The sequence below is a fragment of the Ylistrum balloti genome, unplaced genomic scaffold (assembly GCF_031769215.1).
Source record: "Ylistrum balloti isolate Yb309-2 unplaced genomic scaffold, AGI_CSIRO_Ybal_v1 Utg370974, whole genome shotgun sequence".
NCBI lineage: Eukaryota > Metazoa > Mollusca > Bivalvia > Pectinida > Pectinidae > Ylistrum > Ylistrum balloti.
Window position 1 is genome coordinate 652,169 of NW_026782546.1, and position 23,591 is coordinate 675,759.

The 23,591-nt window shown below is 34.0% G+C and overlaps 1 protein-coding gene across 1 annotated transcript; it reads left to right on the plus strand.

Annotated features, from left to right (window-relative positions):
* Positions 1–473: 473 nt before the first annotated feature.
* Positions 474–23,526, plus strand: LOC132559814 (inhibitor of nuclear factor kappa-B kinase subunit alpha-like). The gene is made up of 20 exons (XM_060224440.1): positions 474–553; positions 2,864–2,980; positions 3,758–3,973; positions 5,597–5,755; positions 7,785–7,874; positions 8,258–8,382; positions 9,075–9,182; positions 9,384–9,513; positions 10,320–10,511; positions 11,123–11,251; positions 11,775–11,866; positions 12,209–12,310; positions 12,769–12,821; positions 13,138–13,205; positions 14,503–14,615; positions 15,811–15,863; positions 16,299–16,401; positions 19,661–19,805; positions 20,403–20,521; positions 20,690–23,526. The coding sequence occupies exons 2-20, from the start codon at positions 2,882–2,884 to the stop codon at positions 20,778–20,780; spliced, it is 2,187 nt and encodes a 728-aa protein (XP_060080423.1). The 5' UTR covers positions 474–553; positions 2,864–2,881; the 3' UTR covers positions 20,781–23,526.
* The last annotated feature ends 65 nt before the right edge of the window (positions 23,527–23,591 follow it).

Consider the following 23,591-nt stretch of genomic DNA (forward strand, 5'->3'; position numbering starts at 1 on the left):
GGTGCTTAATGATATTGATACCAATTTTTCCATGAGATAAGCAATAGTAATAACTCCTTCTTAAAATAACACAATCTGATTGTTCTGCTTGACTTTTGTTTGATTCTCGGCTACACTGCATACGATAGGCCTGTGAGGTCATGTCAGTCGCGTTCCTATCATTATGAAGTCCCAATTTTCTCCCGGAACTTCAGAGTAATAAAGTAAATTAAAAAAAAAAACATTGATATTCCTGTTTCCAATTTCTAAATTTACTTTTAAATTATAAACAGAAAGATAGCGGATAAGTACCGTTTTTCAAGCTTTGTTTAAAAAAAACTCCAAATAAATGTATTATTGGAAAGGCACCCGATGCGTTACGAATGATAACCTGATGTAATCTGACGTTATGGTCTATGCAACAGTAATAACTACTTGATTGAACTGCGTATATCATAGCTATCATTTATCCGATACCTCCCGAAAGAATGCAGACAAACAATCCGGATGATGTTCGGGAAAAGTGATGGTGTCATTTACTGCTTTTGAATTAAGTTCATCAGTATCGACAAAGGTGTATTATCCCGTTTTTATGAATTGAGTATTAACAGCTTTAATCGCATCCACTTCATCTCAACACGTCACAGTCGAACACTACATTGATAGTGAAAGTACCGATGTAAACAATTAGTCCTTCCCGATTCCAACAAAGTAGAGACAATATCATTGGAGGAGAAAAGACTCGGAACTAGGATGATTTTGTTTTTGTAATAATAGCATTTTTATTCGTGTAAAGTATGCTACAAATACCCATACCATAATGTTTAAGTGATTCCCAAATGAGTGACGGTTATTTTATCTTGTATATCTAACTCGTTAGTTTAATTTTCAGATTTAGAAAAGACACAATCTTTAGTGAGTCTCATTTCCAAAAGTTGAAAATTAGATAACGTTAGCTAGATAAACACTTGTAAAAGGATTGGGTTGATTTGGCGTGGCTAATACAGTGTTAAATAAAGTGTCTGTCACTCAGGCGATGAAGCATGCTTCTTTGGCTCAGCTGGTCGATTATCATGCTGCAGACTCAGGTTTGACTCCTGGTCGGGGCACTCAACACTAAGTACTGTCCTGTACCCAATTTCATTGTACATACAGTGCCACTGGGTGTTGTGACGTATATGGATTTCCCTACTACTTTATTTTTACAATCGGATATTTGACCTGGTCTACATATTCTAATATCCATGCAGGATTAAAGGCCATTGCCCATTTTTTTCCCCAGAGTACTACGCTATTCAAGTTGTGATGTAGGATTTTGGCATCACTGTAAGATTTGATGATTAGGTATGCAATAGTATAGTCTGCTCCACAGGGATCTCATTGAAGTGAATTATTGAGACGTAAACAGGGTTTGAGGACTGATCCCTGCAGAACACCAGAGTGGACATCAACAAAATTTTATATGTCCCTTTCTACTACTACTGCTTGTATTTTACCAAGCAAAATCTTCTAGTTAAGTTGGTGATTATATTTGTTAATCATGAATGTTTTTTCAAGATAAATAATTAGTATGCCTTTAAGGTGTCCTTTGAGATTTGTTTAGAGACATTATCAACAAAGTTTAAAAGTAGAAAGTTTCCTTACTATCATGATTTATGAAATCTGTGACAGTGCTGGCACAGTTTTTAGCTCACCTGGTTCTCAAACCAGTGGGCTTCTTGTTTTGATTAATTTAGATGACACAATTTCAGTAAACTCAACTTATGAGCGATACAGGTCCTTTGGGCATCTTGTTTGAATGGCCAGTTGGTCAAGGAGATGAGAGTACAGATCACGTTCACATTACTATTCATAACTAGTGGGATTTCCCTTAAGTCAAGCAATAGATTGCCTGAGTAGAGACAGAAACCAACAGGAACAGAACCTGTTTTTCAGTACTCATTCCTACTACACTAGTACCAGTAATTGAAATTACATAATACAATTTTAATTTTTATGTAAATAAATGGGGAAAAATTATTTAAGGATATAATTGATCATTCAGCATCAAAATTCTGTTACACAAGGTATTTCATTTAATAAAGTCCTGAATTTATCATGACAATATAAAAAATATTGATTGTTCAACAGAAATAACAACCTAGTTTTTAGATCTGTGAACAAGGTATAGTGCTATTACTGTAATGTATCAATAACTGGCCTCCTTCTCTACCCCGGGCTGATATTAAAATGGTCATATGCCTTGTGATAGAGTAAGCCTCTTGTGATAGATGTGTAAGGAAGTGCTTTTTGTATAATTTATGAACACATCCGTACTGAATAGATATCCACAAAAAACTGAATAGAAATACTTACAAAATTTTAAAGAATGATTGTGATATTGTCCAGAGGAATTTTTGGGATTGCTTTTTGAAGTGAAAGGTCAAAAGATAGTGGTCACTGTTACTATGAATAGAAAATTTGTTTCCATACAATAATTTGAGTTCTCATGAACCAATCAAACTCATTCTGTGCACACTGCTTTCTTGAACAAATGTGCATGGTGTTTTTGGATTGCTTTTCAAGTTAGAATGTTACCCAAACGTAAGACCGTCTTATTATAAGTAGAAGATGCATTTTGACACAACTCAAGTTTCCCTAAACTAATCAATCTCAAAAATTAGAAAACATTCCCTGGACAGTCAGTAGTATCCATCAATGATATCTTGTTTTGATAGCATTAGTTATATAAATTAAGAACTTTTGATTTGGTACATTGACAGCCATGGACTGAAATGACTTTATTGCTCAGACAAGAAAGTAAAAGCTAGGTATATGAGGCTTTGAGTATTCACCAGTTTCATTTCTGTATGAAGATCTGATCACTCCCTTCTATTTGTTTCAGACTAAATAATTACTCAGTATGCAACACGGCAACACTCAGCCATCTGAGGATGGATGGAAGGAAGATAAGACTCTTGGCTCTGGAGGATTTGGTACAGTTATTTTGTGGAAAAATTTGGTATGTTGCATTTTCAGCTCACTTAGCCCTTTCCAAGTAAGCTAATGTCAGTTATTGCATCCACAGCCATCCATCTGTTCATCCTCTTTTCCTACAAATAAGTGCAAGACATGGATGATCGAGCAGATTTCAACAAGTTGGGTCAGAAGTTCCCTCAGGGGTCTGAGGGGCAGAGCCAAAAAGGGGGAAATTTTAGACATTCTTTAAAACCCTTTTCCTTCTATAGGAATGATTAGATTTTACTCAGATTTGGTCTTAAGGCATTCTTGGGCAAAAGGAAATCATTTTGTATTAATGATGGGTCTCGCCCTCCTGGAGCAGGGATACAGCAAATTCTATAAAATTATTCTTATTCTTTAGGAATGATTGAAGTTTGCCCAAATCATCTTAACATGAAGGAAACTGAATTTTGTGTAAACAATGCATCTGACTTCCAAGGGATAGAGGGGCAGGGCTTAGGAGGGGAAATAGATATAAATCTTTCAAACTCGTTTCATTTAATTATTTAGATTAAGCAATTTTAGCAAACTAAACTAGGTGAGCAAAACAGGCCCTATGAGCCTCATGTAGTTAGTCTGTCAGTTGGTATGTTGTTATTAAGTTTTTCTGATTCTTATCTGATATCAATGCATGTCTATAGTTTGTGTAGTGTTGAGTCAATAAGTTCAAGGTAAAATCCAAAAATTTTCTGGACCAAATGATGCATTTTGTGTATAAAAACTAATTCTCTTACAAGTGGTAATGAAAAAATTGGGTGTGTGATGGTATTTATTATAGGAAACAAATGAAGCAGTAGCCATCAAAAGATGTAGAGTTCAAAATGAAATGACACCAAAGCATCGTCAACGATGGACTATGGAGGTAGATATTATGAAACGTCTTGATCATCCCAATGTGATCTCTGCACGAGAAGTACCACCACCTTTGGATGTGAAAGAAAATGAGCTGCCTCTGCTCGCTATGGAGTATTGTGCTGGAGGTGATCTCAGAAAGGTATCAACTCAATATATAAAGTTAAGACCTTCTAATAAATATTTATCAGCTCAAGTAAATTCAACAGGGAAATGTTTTAATTATTTAGATAATGCATTGTATATCCAAAATATGTATAATTAATGGAATTATAAAGGAACAAATGATTTTTTTAAAACAATATTTCTGGAACTTAACCCCAGACTTGTCTCTCTTCAGTGTCTAAGAACTTTGTGTATCAAACAAATGTTCAATTGATGTTTTTCACATCAGTGTGAAGATGTATGATTGTACATTTTAAACAATCCATCATAAACTATTGATTATGAAGGATGAGTTCCTAAGGGTGAATTAGACATGACTAGTTCTGTGCTGAGACTGCTACAGACACAGAATCATTCAATACAATTTTTGGGTTGTCTCAAAGAAAAAAAACCCCAAACGGTAAGCCTAAAGCTATACAATGAATGCTTACACAATGAATACAGACAGGTACTACACTCGACAAGACACATATACTGTATGTTGTTGGTTAGATATAACAAACTAAAGTAGTAAACATTGATATATAATGACATACAGTTACAGGTTAAAAATTACGATGTGAAAACCCATTAACACAACAAAGCTGAAAATATGTAAGGTCACTACACATGCCAATCATTGATCCATGTAAATTTATCGGAATTGCTGCTGTCAAATAACAACTTGATTTCACAAAACTTTTGTCTTCCTTCTAAATGCTAATACAGGTTTTTTGTCAACTGCCTTGACAAATTTCATAGCGCAGATGGTGCCAGCTAACAAAATGCCCTATAGAATTTAAATTCATGGACCTAAATGCTGAGCTTTCACTCAATGTGTGTTGCATGAGTATGCAATTAAATTTTCAACGCAATCACTGACAGCGAGGTTGTTTCCATGTTATTTCTGGTCTTGGCATCAAAAGAGGATACTTATTCTGAAAATCACAATATATAATTCATTTGTTGAAAAACAAAAGCTGCTTTTTCGGATAGATATCAGGAATAAACTTTAATACCTGGGCATCTTTTTGTTGCCTGAGAAAGCCACTGTTGCTTTTCACTTATGATATGATCCTCAGGAATTTTTTAGGATGCATCCATGTATGTGGAAGAAGTGCATCTTTGCAGAGAACTTGAGGTGTCTATAAGTTCTCCTTGGGGATGTCAGTTCTGGCTGTGTGTCTAGATCCATGACAAGACTAGTTTGGACATCACAGATTGAAAAATTGAAAGAAATGTATACTCATGTTAACACCATTGTGGAACCACTCTTGAAAGCCTGGATGGAAGCATATTGGGGTCTTTGGGTGAAAGTAAATTTAGATACCAGGGATAAATCAACATGGTCTGACAGGTGACTAAATACATTGTAAAGTTTTATAGGAAATATCAGATCCCTTATATATATATTACAGTACTGTTTAGTTCACACACATATGAAAAAAATATTAGCATCTTTCAACCATTATTCTTGACGTAGGTGATAGCATGTAGAGGTGTGCAGATCGTTCACATCAATGCAGAGAATTAAAACCATGAACCTAGATGTCTTGTTGAAAGGTGCAACATCACAGGGTTTTCCAGTGTAGCTGAATTTCATTGACAATCTTTACGACAGGTATTAAATAAACCAGAGAACTGCTGTGGACTAAAAGAGTTTGAAGTCCGCTGTTTGGTTGGGGATATAGCTTCAGCTGTTGAGTACCTCCATGGAAAGAGGATTATCCACCGAGATCTTAAGCCAGAAAATATAGTGTTGAGCGTTGTAGAAGATAAGGTATGTATAATGGAGAATATGATTAATAATATGATTGAGATTATTCAGTGACACAAATTTAGAATGTTTATGTGAAGATAATGATATTGATCTTTGAAAAAGTGTCTTTATTTGTGTTAAATTTTAGAAACTTCATTCCAGTTGATCATGACTTGTAGTGATACTTCAAAGTGGTCTGTAAATTTAATTGCCATTCAAAAGTTCACCAAGGATAAAACTTCTTGATTGTTGGCTTACATGTATGAAATCTTATTTCTTTTGTCTTGATGATGTAGTAAAGGTCTATACATTCATGCTGAAAATGTGCTAAAATATTATTGTGCAAATTATCTCTTTTGTATATCCTAATGGTCAAGATGACCTATAGCCATCATGCTTCGTCTGTTGTTGTGTGCTGTGTGTCGTGCGTAAACGTTTTCTTTAAAACGCTACCCCTCTTTCATACCTGGATGGATTTCAACCAAATTTGGTCTGATGCATCATTTGGTGAGGGTAATCATTTCTTTAATTCAGAATTTTGATTCAACCACTAGGGGTCGAGGAACGGGGCCCCAAAGTAGGAGATTGTGAAATTAGATTTTAAATCCTACTCCTCCTTTCTTCCTGGATGGATTTCAAAAAACTTCAGCCTAATTCATCAGTTAGGGTAGGCAATTATTACTTACATTCAGAAATTTAATCCGACCCCTAGGGACTTTAGGGCGGAGCTCAAAAGGGAAAATAAGACATTATTTTGCTTCAAAACGCTACTCCTTTTTAATGCTTGAATGGATTTCAACCAAATTGGGTCTAAAATTTATTGAGAGTGGGGAATCATTTCTTAAATTCAGAAAGTTTGTTCAACCTCCTAGGGACTTTAGGGTGGGGTCCCAAAAGGGGAAATTAGTCAGTATTTTGCTTCCAAACATTTCCACTTTTTAATACATCAATACCAACCAAAGTTGGTCAGAAAGATCATTGATGGTGGGGAATCATTTCTTGAATTCAGGAAGGGCTCCAAAAGGGGAAGTCAGGGAATATTTTGCTTCAAAATGCTACTCTTTCTTAATGCTTAAATGTATTTCAATCAAATTCGATATGAAACATCAATGAAACTGGAAAATCGTTTTTTAAATTCACAAACTTATTTTGACTCCTAGGAACCTTAGGGCAGCAAGGCCCCAAATGGGAAAGTTAGTTAATATTTTGCTTCAAAATGCTACTCTTTTAGCTAATATTTTGTTTCAAAATGCTACTCTTTCTTAATGCTTGGATGGATTCAACCACACTTGGTCCAAAATATCATTGAGAGTAGAGAATAATTTCTTATCTTTAGAAAGTTGATTCAATCCCTAGAGACTTTGGGGCAGGGCCCCAGAAGGGGAAGTTAGACAATAATTTGCCTCAAAATGCTCCTCTTTTTTAATGTTTCAATGAATTTTAACCAAATTGGGTATGAAACATCACACAGCATGCAAGTGGAGAATCCTTCTTAAATTCAGGAGATTGATTCAACCCCTATGGATGTGGTGGTGGGCAGGGCCCCAAATGGGAAAGTTAGTCAGTATTTTGCTTCAAAATACTACTCATTTAAAATGCTTGAATGGATTCAGCTACATTTAGTCTGAATCATCACTGAGAGTAAGGAATGATTTCTGATCTTCAGAAAGTTGATTCCATCCCTAGGGACTAGTGGGCGGGCCCCAAAAGGGGAAGTTCGATAATATTTTGCCTGGAAATGATTCTTTTTCTTAATGCTTGTATGAATGATATTAGGCCTGTAGCATGCTAGGATTGTTGCCATGGCAACCAAAAGAAGACCGATAATCTTTCCCAAACTGATTCTCCTAACCTTGTAAATTGTGAACTGAATTCATTGAAACTACACAGGAGTAATAAGAGCCATATGTAGATGTGCATGTATTTTAATACCCCTTGCAACTTTTGACACGGAAATGGTACATGTCTTAACAAAACTCAAGGTCATATACAGGGATTGAAATGTAAACAATCATTGACCAAAGTAGCTGTATATAATAATCTATTCCAGACTGTTTACAAGCTGATCGATCTTGGATATGCCAAAGAGTTGGATCAAGGAAGTGTGTGTACATCCTTTGTTGGGACGTTACAATACCTTGTAAGTTGACTTTACTGATCATTAGCATCTTTTTCTATGTTCATTATTTTATTTTTTTATTGAAGCAAATGACTTGCAAAAATAACTCATGTCATGTCATGTCAGAATCCCAACTCCAAAACTCTACATAAGATGTGATTTATGTATCAAGTTTGGAATCTAGCCTTCTGTGTATTTGATCAATAGATTGACAAAGACACTTTCATCAATACAAATTTTCAGTTGTCAAAAAAAACCTAAGATAGAGTGACAAACTTTTCAAATATCACCTTACCTTATCTATATCCTAAAGAAATATTAAGGGGAATCATCACGTAAAAGTACATTGTACTTGTAGGGAAAAATTGAAATAGATCATGATTTTAAACTTGTTCTTTTTTCAGGCCCCCGAGTTATTTGCCAGTCAAAAGTACACATGTACAGTAGACTACTGGTCCTTTGGGACCGTGGTGTTTGAATGTATCACAGGCTACCGACCATTCCTTCCCTCCACACCTCCTGTTACATGGTAGGTCATCAGCTTTTTCTGCAAATAATGCATAGTATTTTATCAGGCACTATTGTTCACATCACTGCGATCTGTATTTGATTTTTAGTTCATGTGGTCCGAAGGGCCAATAAGCGTATGTCATGGTGCAGCATCTGTCATCCATCCAGCATCTGTCATCCATCCAGCATCTGTCAACTTTTTAATAGAAAATAGCAACTACTGGGGGTAGACATGAATGATCAAAAAGATTTGGACTGGACATGTTATAGAATGTCTTGAAAATATAAAAGCCTTGAAAATAAGCTGTATATGCCATACAGTCAAAATTTTGTTAGAAAATTAGCTTCCTTTAGGAGATTTTATTGTATATATGTGACTTTAGTACATAGTGGCATGTATCATTGTCGGGAGATGGTATGTTGCCTACTGGAAAAAGGTGAATGGTACCAACATTAGGGTGTGCAATACTTCTTTGTATGTTGTATTAATCATTAACAAATGATGTGAGCTGATTTTAGTTTGTTGACTTATTGAATTTGAACATTTAAAAGGAGTAATGGGACTTATGTAGGGGCATTAGTAACAGTGAATTGGTGAAAAAGGACCAAAAGTGTAACACAGACATTTTATATCTAATTATTTATTGAACTTGTCAAAGATACATATTTTTTTTTGTTTAATTATTTGTTTATGTAATCTTATAATTTAAGGCACAAGGAGGTTTGTCAGAAATCCCCAGAAGATATTTCTGCTTATCATGACATCAGTGGTGATGTTAAATTTTCCAAGAAACTTTTATACCCAATAAGTCTTTGCAGGTAAGTGTGAAGAAGCTTATTCAAACCCTAAGAAGATTTTTCAAAATTACTTCAACATGAATAGAAAAAGTAAGAAAAGATTGATGGTTCAAGAAATTCAAGAAAAAAACTTACCAAAAGTAAAATTCATTATCACATACAATTTTTATAAAAGCTACATAAATGTGAATCAGTGATATTCTGATTGATATTTGTTGACAGAACACTTCAAGTGTATTTTGAGAAGTTTCTGCAACTGATGCTGCGGTGGGACCCCAAGTCACGTGGCGGAGGTCTAGTCGACGGTAGACCTAGCTGTTTCAGCGTGTTGGATACAGTACTAAATATGAAGGTACATGAATTGTTGGTAATGTCTTCTGATAGAGTTATCTTACTCTATTATAATATACATTGAGGAAGTAGGATCATCATCAGTTTTATGTTCCAATCAAAGCCAACTTGTTAAATAGTTCAAAGGCTTTAAAAAGGTGATTCAGACCTCTTTGGTAGTACATGAATGACAAAACAGACTAATTTCTTGGGACTATTTTCTGGATTTATTTTTCTTGATTTCATGGGTATACTTAATCCATCAATTCATATGTCCACAAACTGTTCAAATTTGTAGAAGAAGATTTATTGAGCTAAGTTTATCCACATAGAGTCCTGGAAAAAAAGTGATTTTTTGAAAGACCACATAAATTGAGCTCAATGAGAAAAATAGGATTTACAGTAATTGAGATGATCTCCCTTGTTATATCACAAGTTTACAAAATTATTAAAAAAAGCATCATGTGAAATTGTTACTAATTACTCCATGTACCTAATGGAAGTCTAGGGAGGACATCCTAATCGTAGAGTGGGCTACAGAGATGGCTAACTCAATAGACAACTTCTAGTCAACTCCTCTGACTTGCTCTGTAACTGTTGTTAATTTTTATGAAATATTCTAGGAGTCTACAGAATATATCTCAACTAAATCCAGGTTAACACAGAATTAATGGCAACAATAATACAAAATGTAAATATAAAATGGTACATGTGTACTGCATGTCCTTCATAAGAAGAAAATTCACTGATCACGTTTATGGCGTATGAAGACACTGCCATATTGACTTCCTTGCCAACTTTTGATCATATTTTATTGTCATTTCATAGATTATCCACATCCTGAACGTAGCCACTAACCATTTGCTGTCATATCCCCTGACGGAGGAGTACTCCATGCAGCAACTAATGAACATCATTGAGCAGGAAACATCAATTCCCATCAAGGATCAGGACCTCTTGTTGGCAAGTGGTGCCAGTCCTGACCCTCAACAGTCAGCCTCACAGTGCTGGACTAACCCAGTATGTTTTGTATTTAATTTTGAGTTTGGTACTGTTGACTTTTGTGACCTATTATATGAAGTACTGTATGTACTGGTAAATATTCCCATGAGAGAAAAACTATTTAGCTGAAAATTAGTGGAGATAGGAGGAAACAAAACAAAAATTATTTCTTGCCTGATCAAAAGTTCTTCATGGCACTCACAGCTGCCATTTTAAACAAAATTACTCAGTCATGGTTTTCCAGAACAAAACACATTTCAAATTTTCCCCCAAGCTCCAGCATTAGAATGTAGTTGCAGCAGAAATATTGAAAGAAAAAACATGTTAGACTTCGTCAGTTCTACTGGTGCCTTGGAACAATTCAGAGTAAGAAAATGATGTTGGTTTTTGTTCAGCACTCGAAGTACACTGCTGTAATTTGGATTTTTTAAATTTGAATTGTTCCTACTTCCACTACTGCTTTTTCATGATGGAAGCCTATATAGTGAAGTCTGGTGGCCGTTGAGGCCCATGGGCCTCTTGTTGTCTATTTACATGGGCATTTATTGCTGTTTGCGTTAGGTTTTCAAATTGATTTTTATGGCTCAAATACATCTTTTTTAATTTCTTTATGTTAATCTTGATTTCAGTGTGATGAAGACTGGGTGGTATTCCTTTTCAGGAAGGGTGGCTCTTCAGAGGTTCCAACTAAATTCAAACCACTTCCCACACGTGTGCAACACATAGTGCGAGATCCAACAACTCTACTGCCTTATCCGGTTTGAAAACTTAATTTATTTTTACCCTATTTTTATATCTATTCATTATTCTGTAGCTGTGATACTGGTAAAGAAAATATAAAATATATTTTAAGAATACTTCAAAACTCATTTCTTGGTATGTGTTGTATCAAGTTCCTGCATCAGAGGTGAATTCACACATAGCTGCATGCAAACTTCATTAGTTCTTTTTTGAAGATATATTGAAATAATTGTATGCATTGGAGTGGTCATTAATTTTTGAAATCATAAAAATAATGCAAAATTTGATACTCTTTTTCATTTTACTGGTAACAAGTAATACATTAATGCATCATGTATCCAGTTAGATAAGAGCAAGATTATCAACAATGAAACCAACATGTGTAATAATGTGTATCCAAGCCAAAGTAGTACCAGGGTGACACAGAAATATGTAACAACTGCAACTGATATTTTGGATTTAGTTTAACAATTTAGCAAGATCATCCTAACACTGAAAATACCTGAGTTATTTTCATATCTTTTTGTTTCATCCATGTAGGAGCAGAAAAAGGCATGGGCCGAGTGTGTATTTTTCTGTGCTGAACAGGTGGTTGACTATAAGCGTTTGATCCTTAGTCAGCGGGCAGCTATGTAAGTATACTGACATTTATTTCATTTTACACTATAGGGTAAATCAGATTTAGAAGATGCATTTGAGCCATTTAATTCTGTGTACCAAAATTTCATCTGTATTGTAAAGATATCAATAATTCTTACTTTCTATGACTTGATGTTCAGTTATCTGTGAATCGTCAAATGCAGGATTGTTAATTTAGAGTATCTTTGCACACACTGTCATACATGGATGATCAGATTACAATCTTTAAGTTATGATTTTGACTTATTCTGACATCGTAGCAAATTATATTTGGTTGATTTTCTGGTGTTGATGTTGTGAAAGTTTTGACACCTATCATACTTCTGTTTTAACAGGCTCAGTCTATTGAGAACAAATTCAGACTTTATTCGTCTGAAGTCAAAGATGGTTAACGAGAGTGATTATCTGATGGCCAAGATGAAGTTTTTCCAACAGAGGTAGTATTAATTATTTGGGGTTCATAAACCACTACCAAAGTTAAGGGATCCACACATTGCCTTTGGCTCACAGTCATAGGATGGGCTTATTACTGGACATTGATGTAGCATTTAATGGAAATCTTATTTAACAGCAATATACACGTGTATATGAAGGGAGCTATTGCCAGGCATATCCGATTATTGTAGGTTAAAATCAAATAATGGAATCCATTTTCAAATTTTATGAACAGCTATTCCAGTAAAATATCTATCTCTCCAAGGGTCTCACAGGTCCTGCATGTGTACCTCCCATAGAATTCTATATTTTTCATGGAAGAAATCAAATGTTTTTTAGATCAGATCCATGTGTGCATATTATTAATCTATTGTCATGTGTATTTAAGTGAAGAAGCACATTTTTTTTACTTATAATGAAATTTATACTACATGTTAATATCATTTAAATGGTCTTTCAGTTTGAGACATGACATGGCATGTTATAAGGACCAGATGTCCAATGGTAACCTCTGTAAGTACATGAAGCCAGCTATGACTAGCTTTAAGTGACCTATGTACAACACCTCCTATTAACAGTATTATATTGTGTATCCAGCTTAAAAATTTTGTAAAATATTGTTTTCAGATCATATCTCATGGTATTGTTTTATGCTTATTTTCTTCCAGCGAGATATTTCATGATAATAATGGGAAACATGGTAGTCATGTTATAACATTAAGGATTTTTTTGTATTAATAGTTTCTTTTGATATACAATATTTAATAAGAATTGGTATTTAACTATTCACAAATTATTATATTAACAGTATTTCTTGTTTTCACTTCAGCTGACTCGGGTGAATTGTTTCAAAGATGGCTTCAAAGTGGCGAAGACATGAATGAATATAGTGCTATAGTAAGTTACCAGACTTCGGGATTATATGGGTTTATCACATAGAACCTATGTATAGCGTACCGTAATTACCAACATACTTCTACATGATTTAAACATTAGGAAATGTTTTCTGCGGGCTACCTGATGGTATCAGTATGCTGAACCATGTTTTTCATATTTCTAGAGACCAGAAGGAGACCAAGTCTTGTCTTTGGGAAGTTGATGATTAAATAGTTCAAGTATCAATATGCATTATGATCAGTATGCTGAACTATGCTTTAAGGTACCTAAGACAAAATCCCATCATGACCTGTTGTGATTGCCTTTTGTCCAGTGGTGTCTGATTTTGGAAATTAAAGTTATTTATTTTGCATTGGTAATAATTTGGTAAGAATAGTTAGTGTAGGATGACAGTTTGGATATATCAACCCTGGCTGACCCCTAAGAGTTTAAAACAGACCACTTAGTCTCATGATCATCAATGTTACAATTACTTTTTCTTTTTTCTTAACACTTGGATGCTCCTTACTCTTTAACCTTTATATTCCATATTGTTAACCTCAGGTGACCATCAAGGTCATTAGGCCTCTTGTTTAAATTGTGTAGGACCCAAAAGGGTTAAATTTGTATTAAAATGAAATATGTTATTAATATGTGAACTATGCTGTCCTCAAACAACTTTTGTCAGCTCACCTGGTCCAAAGGTTTGGAGATCCTATGTTGTGGTGAGTCATCTGTCCATCAACTTTTACTGCAGATCGCAGATAGTTATAAAAGACAGCATATTTTGACCAAATTTGATCAGAAGCTTCTTTGGAGAAAAGGACTTAATTTTGTATAAAACATGTGTATGACCATTCTTTGGGCTTGAGGGGCAGAACCCAATGCAGTAAGTTGAGCAGTAACTTCAAAATATTTCTTCTTCTGTAGGAATGACAGGATTTTGTTAAAATTTGGTCTGAAACATCCTGGGGTGAAGTTACTCAATTTTGTATAAACAGTGTGTCTGACCCCTTTGTGAACAGATGGTTGGGGTAAGATCAAGATAGGGAAATAGAGGATATACTTTAAAATCCTAGTTCTATAAGGATGACAGTGTTATATCAAAACGTAATCTGCAGCATCCTTGGGTAAAGGTACATACAATGGGTCTAATCCTCTGGGAGCAGAGAGACAGGGACAAATAGGGGAATCACTTTAAAATCTTGATTTATGTTTTATGTCAGTAGGGGTTGAGATGCGGGAATTATTTTTTTTATATTACATGATTACTAAATTCAGATTATGGTTACTGATTTGAAAACCTATTTTTTTGTAGAAAGAAGAGTGCAATAGACTTGACCAGCAGTCCACGGCATTGCAGACAAAAATTGTGGAGTTACAGAGAAGCCCTTTTGCACGAACAAACAAGAACATCATTTTAGAGGAAATGTTAGTTTTTCTTTCAACAAGTACTTAAAAAAAATGAAAACCACTCACCACTATATAGTGAAATTTAAAATCAAAGTTTAGCAGGTCCTGTTTTACTATCACAGTATACCAAAGTAACATTCTGATCCACTTACCATGTCAATGCTTGGTAGTAAATCCACTGATATTTTAGCTGTTCAATGAACAAAATTATTGTATTTCTTTGTCGTGTGAAAACCTACCCTCTGATTTTGAACTTAAGACCTGCATGATGAAATTGTTTGAAATTTTCAGTGATTGGTCATCATTTACGCTTCAGTAATCACTGTACTGTCCACCATCCGCTGTGCCTAAACTTTCCGTTCAATTGACTTTTTATCAATAACCAAATGGCTTATAGTGCTGATATTGGACCTGTAACATGTTGGGATGAAGGACTACCAAGTTTGTTAAAAAGAATGATCTTGACCCACTTTCAAAGTCACAGGGGACAAATGTGTAAAAATCTTTAAATCTTTCTCAATAACCAAAAGACCCAGAGTGCTGATTAGCAAGCTTGGATGAAGGGTTACCAGTATTTTTGTTTTATTTACCTTTTCTCTTTTTGAAGGTTACAGGGGTCAAATGTTGTACAGATTTTCTAATGACTTCTCAATAACTGAAAGGTCCAGGCTGTTGATATTGGTTCTTAGTATAAGTAAAGGGCTACCTATTTGTTTGAATAATTGACCTATATTCAAGATCTCTTGGGTTAAGTGAGTTGAGATCTTAAATTTATTTTTCAGCAAACAACAGGTTCAGAGTAATGGCATTTGTGTAGTAGCATGTATAGAGAATATGATTTCAAGTTTGCAGAAAAAGTTTTTATGAACCAACAATATCTTCTTTGTAAATTGTAGAGTAGTTGAGCATTTTATTTTAGGCCTTTTTGGCCTTTTCCTACATAGGTCTTTTAGTCAGATGACAATTAAGGTCTTTGGGCTTCTTGGGTTAGTTAAAAATTATAAATTCCTTTCAACAAATCTTATTATGAATTTGCAATTGAAATATTATCTGTATGCAAAGCCATACTTCTTGAATTGGGAAATCAAGTTCTGAACGAAAAAAGGTGATATTTGATAAGCTGTTTCAGTGAAACATTAGATACATCAGATACATCAATATCAGATACTGTTAACTTACATGCAAGACTAATATAAAGATTTGTCTGCACCAGGGAGAAGACGTCTAGGGATTTGTACCAGGAACTAAGACAATCTGGGAAAGGCCGTAAGAACATCTTATTTGTTTACACCTTCTTCATTTTACTGATATTAGTTACACTTTTGGCATGAGAAGGTTCTGTTATTATTAAGTAACTATTTTAAACTTTTTACACACTGACATTAAATTGCCATGAAATATATTTTTCAGAGTTATAAGCAGGAAATGCAGTGCTTTCACTCCTCGTTATAATTTTATCCAGCTGTACATGTAATATTTTTTAGCTTAATGTTTCCCTAAAGATTGTGTATAGTTTGTCATCTGTCAACAAACTACTTTGTTCACTGAAAACATTTCTACGTCATATTCATGATTTGTTTTCATACATATACATTAAGACCTAATTTCTGTGAGACATCTATAAGAAATGCATGTTGAGGAGTAACACATTTTAGCATAAAAACTTGGTTTGGATCATTTACATGTTGTGTTGTATTTCAGCTGGTAGAGAAACCTTTAGAGATCATCGTCCTATGGTGACTGCTGTAGTCAAGTGTGTGATGAGTCGTGACAAAAACCTTCAGGACTTGTATCGACACCTAGTGTATGAAGATTTGTATTCTCCTTCAAATGATGCTTATTCATTCTCTAAATAGTGCCCCTCACATTTAAGATGTGGGTTAATAATAATCAGTTTGCCAGTCTATTTTTGTTTCAGCACAATATCTTCAGTTTTGTTGGGTAAATTGCACTCCTATTCCATCCTGTGCTTCATCAAACAAATTGTTTGTTAGGAATAACTTTTCAGATTAGGGTTTCAAAGTTCAAGGTCACTGTAAATAGTCGGTTACTGCAAAATATCATTTCTTTTTCACTGATCACACTAAGATTTTCTCAATTGTTTTCACAGAAAGTACTATTTTTTTATTGTCTTCCAGTCCAATTGTCCAAGTCAAGGTTACTGTGTATCACTAAAGATAGAATTGCCTCACTACAGGTCAAGGTCAGATTTAAATATAAATATTTTACTGGTGAATACTTTGTTGTAATGTTATGAAAGCAAAGTTGACCAGAATTAAATGAAGAAGTGCTTTCAAGGTCAACAGGTTCAAATAAGGGCCACATATTCTGTCTTTAATGGTAACAATATTTTATAGAATTATGATTAAAAAACGATCAAAAAGTCACTTTACCAAATGTCAAGGTCTTAGAGTTAAATGTCAAGGTCAAATATTAAATATTTTACTGCTTCTTCCTTTGTTATAATATTATGAACCAGAATGATCAAAATGAAACAAATGTGTAATCGTTCAGATGTCAACATCTTACTATTTCTTAACTGGTAAATAATTTTGTCTTAATATTATGAATCAAAGATGATTTGAATTATTAGATGAAGAGTTATTATGCAGCAGGAGGATATAAAAGATAAAAATCACAAGGTAGACAAAAATAAAAAAATAATTACCACTTAGTGCCATTAAACATAAACCTAGATTGTCATGAAAGGTCTATAGAATGTATCAAATATATTTGCATATACCGGTAAGCATTACAGTAATCCTATTACAGGTCACTTGAGACAAAGACATAAACTTTTAACATTTTCTATTTCATCCTAAAAAATCCTGCACTGATTTAAACAAAATTTTACAGAAATCTTCCCTGGCTACAGATGAACCAAAACAGTGAAATATATTGTTCCCCAGGGGCCTGAAGTAATCAAATTGACTCAGATTTCAATAATTGTCTTATCCCAGACATGGTAGAACCTAATGCTCTTCATGGATGGAAGGGTCTTAAGATGCTTCACCAAAACTATGAATTTCATGACCTTAGGGTCTCACATTTCCTCTTAGAAAAGGGGTAAAAATTATTATAGTCTATGTCTTGGGGTCAAATGTGTTACTTTTGGGAGTGTCTCTCCGTTTACCTATGTATATATTTTCAATGTCCATGTGCTTGGTAGTATCATGTTGTCTATATTTATCTTTATCCTGCAAATGGCAGTGCCATTGTCGAAAATATGCTTGCCTTATAAATTTTTATGTATTCGGCAGGGACCCCTGTAATGAAGCATGAGCTTAAATTCAACAGAATTAATTTCTGAATTTACTTTAAAACTATGTTTAACAATATAACAAGAGATCCCAGAGGGATCTTGGCACCCACCATTGGTTGATCTTTATATGTAATTTGAAAGCTGGATCTTTTGCCTTCTTTTCTCTTCTCTGTTGATGCTCTTAATGACAAGACATTTGAATATTCCATCGCAGAAATAGCAATGATAATCTTTTTACCTGCCAAATCCAAAATGGCCACCTGGAAGCCATTTTGTTTCTTCTGATCAGTCCCAAAATCAAATGAGCACAAGGAGAGAGCAAAGGGAATATACATATGAAATTTGAGAGATATCCATTCAGAATTTCTTAGAAATAGCAATAACAATCTTTACTAGGCAAAAGCCAAGATGGCTGCCTGTCTGCTTTATTTTTCTGGTCAGTCCCAAACTCAAACAGGCACAATTAGGGACCTAAAGAAACATGTACATGAAATTTGAGAAAGATCTGTACAGCAGTTCCCAAGAAATTGTAATAACAATTTTTTAAAGTAAAAATCCAAGATGGCTCAAAATAACATAGGCACAACTAGAGACCAAGGGTAACCTACATTTGAAATTTGAGGAAGATCCATCTCTTACTATTCAAGAAATAGCAATAACAGACTTAATTGAAAAAATCCAAGAAGGCTGCCTGTCGGTCATTTTGTTTCTTTCATCAGTCCTAAAATCAAACGGGCATAACTAGGGACCAGGGGAAACCTACATTTGCAATTAGAGAAAGATCCATCCAGTACTTCTCAAGAAATAGCAATTACAAAGTTTGTTTACGGACAGACGACTGAAAGACAAACGGCCGGATGACAGACCGCAGGATGAACGGATGACAGATCAGACGCAGAGCCATTTGAATAGTCTACCATCTGATGATGGTGGGCTGTAAAACTGTTGAAATAAGCAATATTTGATGTTGTTATGAACAAGTTTATTTACAAAAAATCATGAAGAGGCTCGCCACTTTTGTCTTTCTTCACCCTCGCCAAATACAGCTTATATTATAAACACTTACCGTGTATTCTCTTTGTATCCTGTATGTTCAGTTGTGTCCAGGTAAAGGAAAAATTTATTTTTGAGCATAATTTGTTTAATTTCCATTGAAAATATTTCAAACTTGGTTAGAAGTATTAGCAAAGGATGATACCTTGTCCATCCGTCCATTTGCTCATCATCATTCTGTTTGGAGCATAATACAAAAACTATAAGATGTATCAGCTTAAAACTTCATAGGTAGATAGATCTCAACAAGTAGGAGGGGCAGTTCACAGGAACCATCCTTTTTTGTGCATAATATAACATTTAATGCCCTTTGTTATTTTCATACTTAAATTACACTAAAACGGTAATAGGTATTATCATAAGACTTCCTAGAAAGATAGATCTCAACAAGTAGGAGGGCAGTGCACAAAAATCATAACTCTCTTATTGCTCTTTGTTATTTTTCAGACTTCAATTTTGTCCCAATCGGAGAGTATAACCTATCTATGACGGCCTTTGTTGCTAGTTTCCAGCAAAGCCTTCAATGAAAATGTTGCTTAATAGTTCAGATATGATACCTAGTTTTTGCTCAACTTTGGACTTAATATACAAATACTTTTTTAAGTGGCTGTGGTGAGATGAATGACACTACAGCATCATTCTTTCATCAATTACTGAAAAATCAAATATAAATCAGTTTTTTCCTATCTAGACTGGCTTAGGTGATGTGTCATCTTTCACTCATATCTTATTTCTTTTGTTCCAACAGGAAGATAGGATCTTGCAAGCAGGAACTGTTCCAAATTTTACCAGGAATTGAGAAGTGTTGCAGAGATATAAACAGTGCGAATGAACAATTGATTAAATGTCAGAAGCGACGTCAGTCCGAAATATGGCATCTCTTTAGAACGATGGTAAGAGTTTAATTTTGTTTTTAAAACGTCATTAAAACTTGGTACATATATCAGATATTGAATAGTCTGTGGTGATCATCGTATTTGTCTTCTGTCTAATTTCTAAAGACAATATCAGAATGCAGAATGTTAAATTTTTCATATTTATGCTTGGATAATAATGTGCAGTAGGTATTTCACAAGTTCCACATATCAAGATCACTGTCCAAAACTAGTACTTGGTGATTTAGGGGATCTGATACAATAACCCACACTGTGCGGCCCTGTAGAACTGCCGATACTAAATTCATTATCATTTCCTTCGTATATTCACTTATCATGTTGATGTTTTTGAATGACAGCACAATTAACGAAATATCTAAATGATCGTATACAAAAATAATGTGGTAATGTTTGGCAAACTTTGTTGAAGACTTTAATACTACAAAAGGAGATTGGCTTACAGCTCAACAACTAAAATGGAAACATTTGTGTTCTTTTTCTTTTATCAACATCACAAAAATGGACTTGCAATCAATAGTTTTAAGAGAGATTTTCTCAAACTGTAATCTGCATCCCAGTCAAGCAATTTCGTATTAAATTTAATGTATTTTACAGAGTGGTGAAATCAATCAACGTGGAAGTAGTGGTCATGCTAGCATCTCTGTCTCATTATATGGCAATGAATCACTGGAGTCTTTACAAGTAGTCGAAGATTCTAAGGAAACACACAGAAGGTACACAGTTTACAAACAAAAATTGTATATGGCAATCTTGGATATTTCTTTTGTCATTGCTTCTTGCATTTTAGGTGGCTTATTGAATAAGTTAAAAATAAGATGGGAAAGAAATCATTGCATGATGTTGTATTTTAAGAAATATAAAGATATGTAAAATTATTTCAGGCTTGGTCAAATGCTACAAGATGTTTTACAAGCTCAGAATGATCCTGCATCAAATCTGGATTGGGATTCAATGCCATTGGCAAACACATGACTGGACAATAGACATATCTTGGCACATGATAACTCCAAAAAGGTACACTCGGGATACAGTTACTTGTAAATGATGGATCCATCAGATCTGCTGCAGCATTGGAACAGCTGTACCTATAACCTATAGTGCACATCACTAGTGACTGGCTCAACGTTACCTAATGCTGTTAGCAAACAATGAGTTAACAAGTGATTCGAAAATGTTATGCTATTAGCATTCAGAGAGTTTCTGCAACTCCGAAATACCTGTAGTGGTAAGCATACAAGTTCCAACTAAGGACTCAACTATATAAGTGTAATAGCATATAGTGACATAATAACTGCAATGAGTTTTAAGGATTACACTGTAATAAATGCTAATATTTAGCATTTGGTGAGTTCCAATAGATCAACTTGACATGAAACTGTTTGAGGGATTTTGTAATGCCAGTACATTTGTAGGTGTTAGTATATTTCAATAATTCATAGAGGATATGCTTTGTTTCTTAGTGAATAAAAGTAGAAGTGGAGTGGAAAGTTTTATATTTTTCAAACGTGCCAGTCAAGATTGAAAAATATAAATAATTTCACTGCATGTGTGTATCATTATTCTGCCAGATATATAGTTCTACATCTGTATGTAGGGCTACTATTTCATGGCTATGTTTACTAGAGTTGTCCTTCCTGAAGTCCTGATGCACCCTAGGGAAATTGATATTTTAACTGCAAATGCTGTGATATGATTGGTTAAAAATGAACAAAAATATAAATAACTGTTATATTCAATAGATATATCATATGAAGTCATGTTTCACTTTGAAAAATGTTGTAATTTATACATTAACATCTGTCAGACCTGTTAAGTAAGACACTATGAAGATATGTAATTAAACTATGGAAAACTCCAAACATGGTAACATTAATAAAAGATACCTTTGCAATTCTAAATAAATCTATATGACAGATAAATACATTATGATTTCAAGAAATAGCATATAACTACATGGACACCCCTTCTTCCATTTAGGCAGAGTACAATTAACTTGGTCCATGTTGATGTGTAAATACAACGTATCATGATATAATATTACTTATCCACAGGAAGACATTTCAAGTAGTATGTTAAAAATTAGCTGATCTCTACTAATAATTTAATTTGATCTTGTTCTATACAACCTGCTGTAATTAGTTCAGTAACATTCTGGTGTGATGAATATTTAATTGTACCAAAACATGGACTTTTTTCTGGGTGCATTATCAAGAATAAATCTGTAGTGAAACATGGAAATACCTGATACAATGAAGGTTGTTATTTTCTATGGATTTCATTTTTCACTGAAAAAGATGTTCCTTGCAATCACAAGGGTGGAATATGTTCTTTTGACTTTATTAGAAGTGTTTGTGATCGTACATGCTGAATAGGAAGGTTGTCGTGCAGAATGTATTCTTATAAACTTAGAAGCCTTTGAAAAAATTGCTTTAAAATTTCACAAAAAAGTACATAACAACCTTTACATACAGTACCTAAATGATTGGATGATAGTGCTTTATTTCTTGTCAACTTACCACTGGAACAACCATGGTAAAAGCAACCTTTACACACAGTATCTAAATGATGGGATGACAGTGCTTCATTTGTTTTAGACCTACACTGGAACCATAGCCAAAACAACCTTTACACACAGTATCTAAATGATGGGACAACATTGCTTCATTTGTTTTAGACCTATCACTGAAAATTTTGAATATCAGCTGTATTATTAGTTCATTGTCACAAATAAAATGCAGTTTTTAGTAAGATATTGGAGATGGGGATTCTTTTAACACTCCAAATAAGCATGACTGTAAGATGTAATGTTTTCTCGATTCCAAAGGGTATCTCAAGTGATATCACCAAATATGTAAGTCTGTATTTGAAGATTTTATTTATGTCAGACTGGCAAATAATGAGAAATGTTGAAAAATGAATTACCTTTGATGATATTGACTTTGAAATCTATTAGAATTGTATGGATTGAACTAGTCCATCAATCTATTATGTAGTGCTACTGGTGTCATCATTCAGTGTAATTTCAGTCACTTAGTACCAGAATAAATTACTAATAAAAGTACAATTTTGTATTTTCTGAATATTAATATACTCAATGCCTACATTCAGTGGTTGAGAGTGATTTGCCTCAAACTCATCCCTCACGATGCCATTGATGATCGAGTATTTTGGCTACAGTATTTGTGATGTATTTCTGAAAAATATACAAGGTAGTAATTCATGTTATTTTCATTGTACATTGTTCTTTTAACCTGTCTCCAAAAATTTGGAAAACACAAATGTACAATAACTTTTTTCCTGTTTCTAATTAATGTAATTAAATCTGTAAAATGATCCATTTTGTAACTTTTATTGCTTTATTATTTATTAACTTTGTGGAAAGATTTTATTATTTATTTACTATATGGAAAGATTTTGAATGCCAAAGGACAATTTTTCCTACAAAGCATGCGAGCAGATTACATTGTGCAGTGTCAAATATCTTTTATATCGCATATAATATATTGTATTAGCTATATTCATAAGATATCATTCTGTTAGAAAAGAAAGAAGATCCCTTCATAGAAATTGTAAAACCAAGTCTAAACAGGCTGAACAGGATGCAACAAAATTTTGTTACATTGTATAATTGTTTTTTGTACAAGATGATGTCACAGCAACTGACATTATCATACATTGCATTTACCATTTCCTTCTGAAATAAACATGAAGAGACCAAGACACTGGTGAAAGACTGATGTTGCTTTATTTTTTTTTATTTCTATTTAAATACATATACTCCAG